Source organism: Acanthisitta chloris, unplaced genomic scaffold, assembly GCF_000695815.1.
Source record: "Acanthisitta chloris isolate BGI_N310 unplaced genomic scaffold, ASM69581v1 scaffold33083, whole genome shotgun sequence".
Taxonomy (NCBI): Eukaryota; Metazoa; Chordata; class Aves; order Passeriformes; family Acanthisittidae; genus Acanthisitta; species Acanthisitta chloris.
In genome coordinates this window covers 8,133-10,716 of record NW_008663776.1, presented here as the reverse complement: position 1 = coordinate 10,716, position 2,584 = coordinate 8,133, and the positions used below count along the sequence as shown (strand labels likewise).

The window sequence follows — 2,584 nt, the reverse complement described above, 5'->3', positions numbered from 1 at the left end:
AACCGTGTGACAGCTGAAAGGAACTTGTTTGACAGAGTGGTCAACCTCCGTCTGCCAGGTGAGTCTGCACATTAACCCTCTGTCCCTCTCCATGGAAAACATGCTGGAGGCATGCCCCTGTGAAGGGAGGGATAACTTGTGCTGAAGGTCCATGCAGAGGTGGATGGGATCATACCTCAAGCCTGCCACATCTCTGGCTGGGAAGTTGGCCTGGTCCTGCAGGCTGCCACAGAAGTGCTGTCTTCAGAAGACGTGTAAATCATCCACATGGATGTGAGCGTTAGTGCTCTTTCTTAGCCCTTTGCCGCTTCCTGCCCAGCAACTCTGGTTCCCTCCAGTCTCCCTGCCCTCATGAGACAGCTGACACAGTGCTTTGGCAGTTTATGGTAGAAGTGACAGCTGTGCTGTGCCTGAGTGGGGATGTGTCTTGCTAGACACTGGCCTGGCACAGGTTAGGTGGGAGCACAGGTTGCTGAGGCAGCAGGTTTGGTTGCTGTGCTCTGTGTCAAGTAAAAGGTGCACTGAATTGCTGGGGGAAGCCATTCTCAGCAACATCAGTCCTCTTCTGGAGGTGACTGTGGACAGCTGAGCTGGGCCTGTTAGCTGACTGGCTCCAGGTACTGTGTTACAGGCATCCTATATTCCCCATACAGCAGCTGGATTTTCCTGCCTGCATAGGAGGGAACAGACCATCTTCTTCTCTTGTGGTTTGATAGAGGCAGGTGTTCCCATTAGTGAGGAAGATCCCTCTGTCCTTGATAAAACCCATGGTCCCCCTGGAGAGCCCAAGTCTGGCAGTAGCAGTGCAACCCTGCTCTGTCTCTCATGTAGTGGCAGTGGCTCAATCTTTCTTTTGTTTCCATAGGGCTGGAGAGCGTGGACCATTACCCAATCCTTGTAGCTGTGACAGGGATACTGGTCCGGCTGCTGGTGGACACTGATGCTCAGGGGTGAGTGGCTTCTGACTTCTAAAGCACAGGGTCGCTGCATGTGGCATTGCTTTGGGCACTACAGTAGTGCCATGGGAGGTGCTGCAGGAGTGTCGTGGGTGTGTGGGAACAGAAGTGAGGCAAGGCAGATGTGCATGGAGCAGGCAGGAGCCAAAGAGCTGCATGCCCCTGGAGTAGCTGCATCCCAGTGCTACTGCAGGGTGCAGAACCCCTTCCTGTGGTATAGGAGAGCCCTTGTAGGAGGTCGCTGTGGGGTGGTGTACCAACAGCACATGTGTTTCCTCCTTGGGCTGGGGTCTGGCCTGTGTGAGAGGACAACTGCTGTTGGAGGTTGTGGGTGCTGTATGTGAAAGAGTTGTGCTGATGTGATGACACAGACAAAGTGCTGCAGCACACAGCAATGGCTGGAAGGGGTTCATTAAAACTCTTTCAACCTTGACCCAACTCAGGAAGTCATCAAAATGTGTGCAGGGCTCTCTGCCCAAATCTGCGGCACAAAGGTGAGACATGTCTTGTCCAGGCACTTAGGTGGTGCTGATTTCAAGATGAAGCAAATCTTGTCTCTCTAGTGGCCAGTTATTCAGAGAGACAGCACTGGAGGAATGATGTGGCTGGACAAAGCCACAGCTGACCTGATAATTCCATGTGTCTGTATCTGCTTGTACCGAGCCCTGCAAATAGGCTTACTCTGCCACGCTCTGCAGCCTTTGCTGTCTCCCGGTGTCATTCGGAGGTGTCTTGCCTGGTCACCATGTGCTGTAGGGTGCTGTAGGAGATGAGGATCTTTTGTTTGTGCTGTACATCCTGCTTGTTTTCACATTTGGCGAACATGATCATCTCTGGCTTGCAGAGAGCAGAGTCCCATCTGGCCAAGCAGCTCAGCCCTGCAGCCAGTCTTTCAGCTTCTTCTCTCAAGGACTCAAAGATGTACACAAATACATCTAATTATAACCTGCTTTCCGTGGCTGCCGCACCAGTCTCATAGCCCCAAGTGTGACAGTGCCTAGAGCTTGGTACAAGGTCATTGATCAGTGGCCTTTCAGGGCTGGGAACAGGGGTGGATTTTGCTCGCCCCCAGAACCCTGCTCTGTGGAAAGGGCAAACATCATGAATTTGACACCACAGCTAGACACTTCTTCCTGGAGGGAAGAGGGGAGCTGATAAAGCAGTTCCCTGCATGCCAGGCAGGATGAGAAGTCCTTCCCTGACTCTCTGTCCCTTGAACATCTGTCCCAAGCCAGGTCACTTGAAGCGTCAAAGAGGGGAAGAGATGGCTCTCAGTTTAGCAAACTCTGAAGTGCACTGGGGAGATGGTGGCGTGATGTCAATCACATCCTTCCTAGCCTGCAAGGAGTCCAGGGAAGACAAAATGCTTCTAGACTGTGTCTCCTTCCCCTGAAAAGCCAGTTGTGCTTTGGGTTAGTGAATCCCAGGCAGCCAGTGTCATTGTCAAGTGACACTGTCCCCTGTCTGCCAGCAGCATCCTTCATGACTTGGGCAACAGTGGGCTGCACGGTCACAAACCAGAGGCACTGTGCAGTGGGGAGATGACAAGTCTCTGACTGATGTTTAAGGGCTTTGTAGTCACTGCCCTGGGCACTGGAAAGCAGAAATAAATACAAAATAGGGGAGGA

At 52.5% G+C, this 2,584-nt stretch overlaps 1 protein-coding gene across 1 annotated transcript in view; it reads left to right on the top strand.

Annotated features, from left to right (window-relative positions):
* RNF123 (ring finger protein 123) overlaps positions 1-954 on the top strand; it is a 33,292-nt gene extending 32,338 nt beyond the window's left edge. The window contains exons 34-35 of the mRNA XM_009071097.1: positions 1-58; positions 866-954. The exon at positions 1-58 is cut by the window's left edge and continues 3 nt beyond it. Coding sequence (XP_009069345.1) covers positions 1-58; positions 866-954 — 147 coding nt within the window. The remainder of the gene's footprint in view (positions 59-865) is intronic.
* The last annotated feature ends 1,630 nt before the right edge of the window (positions 955-2,584 follow it).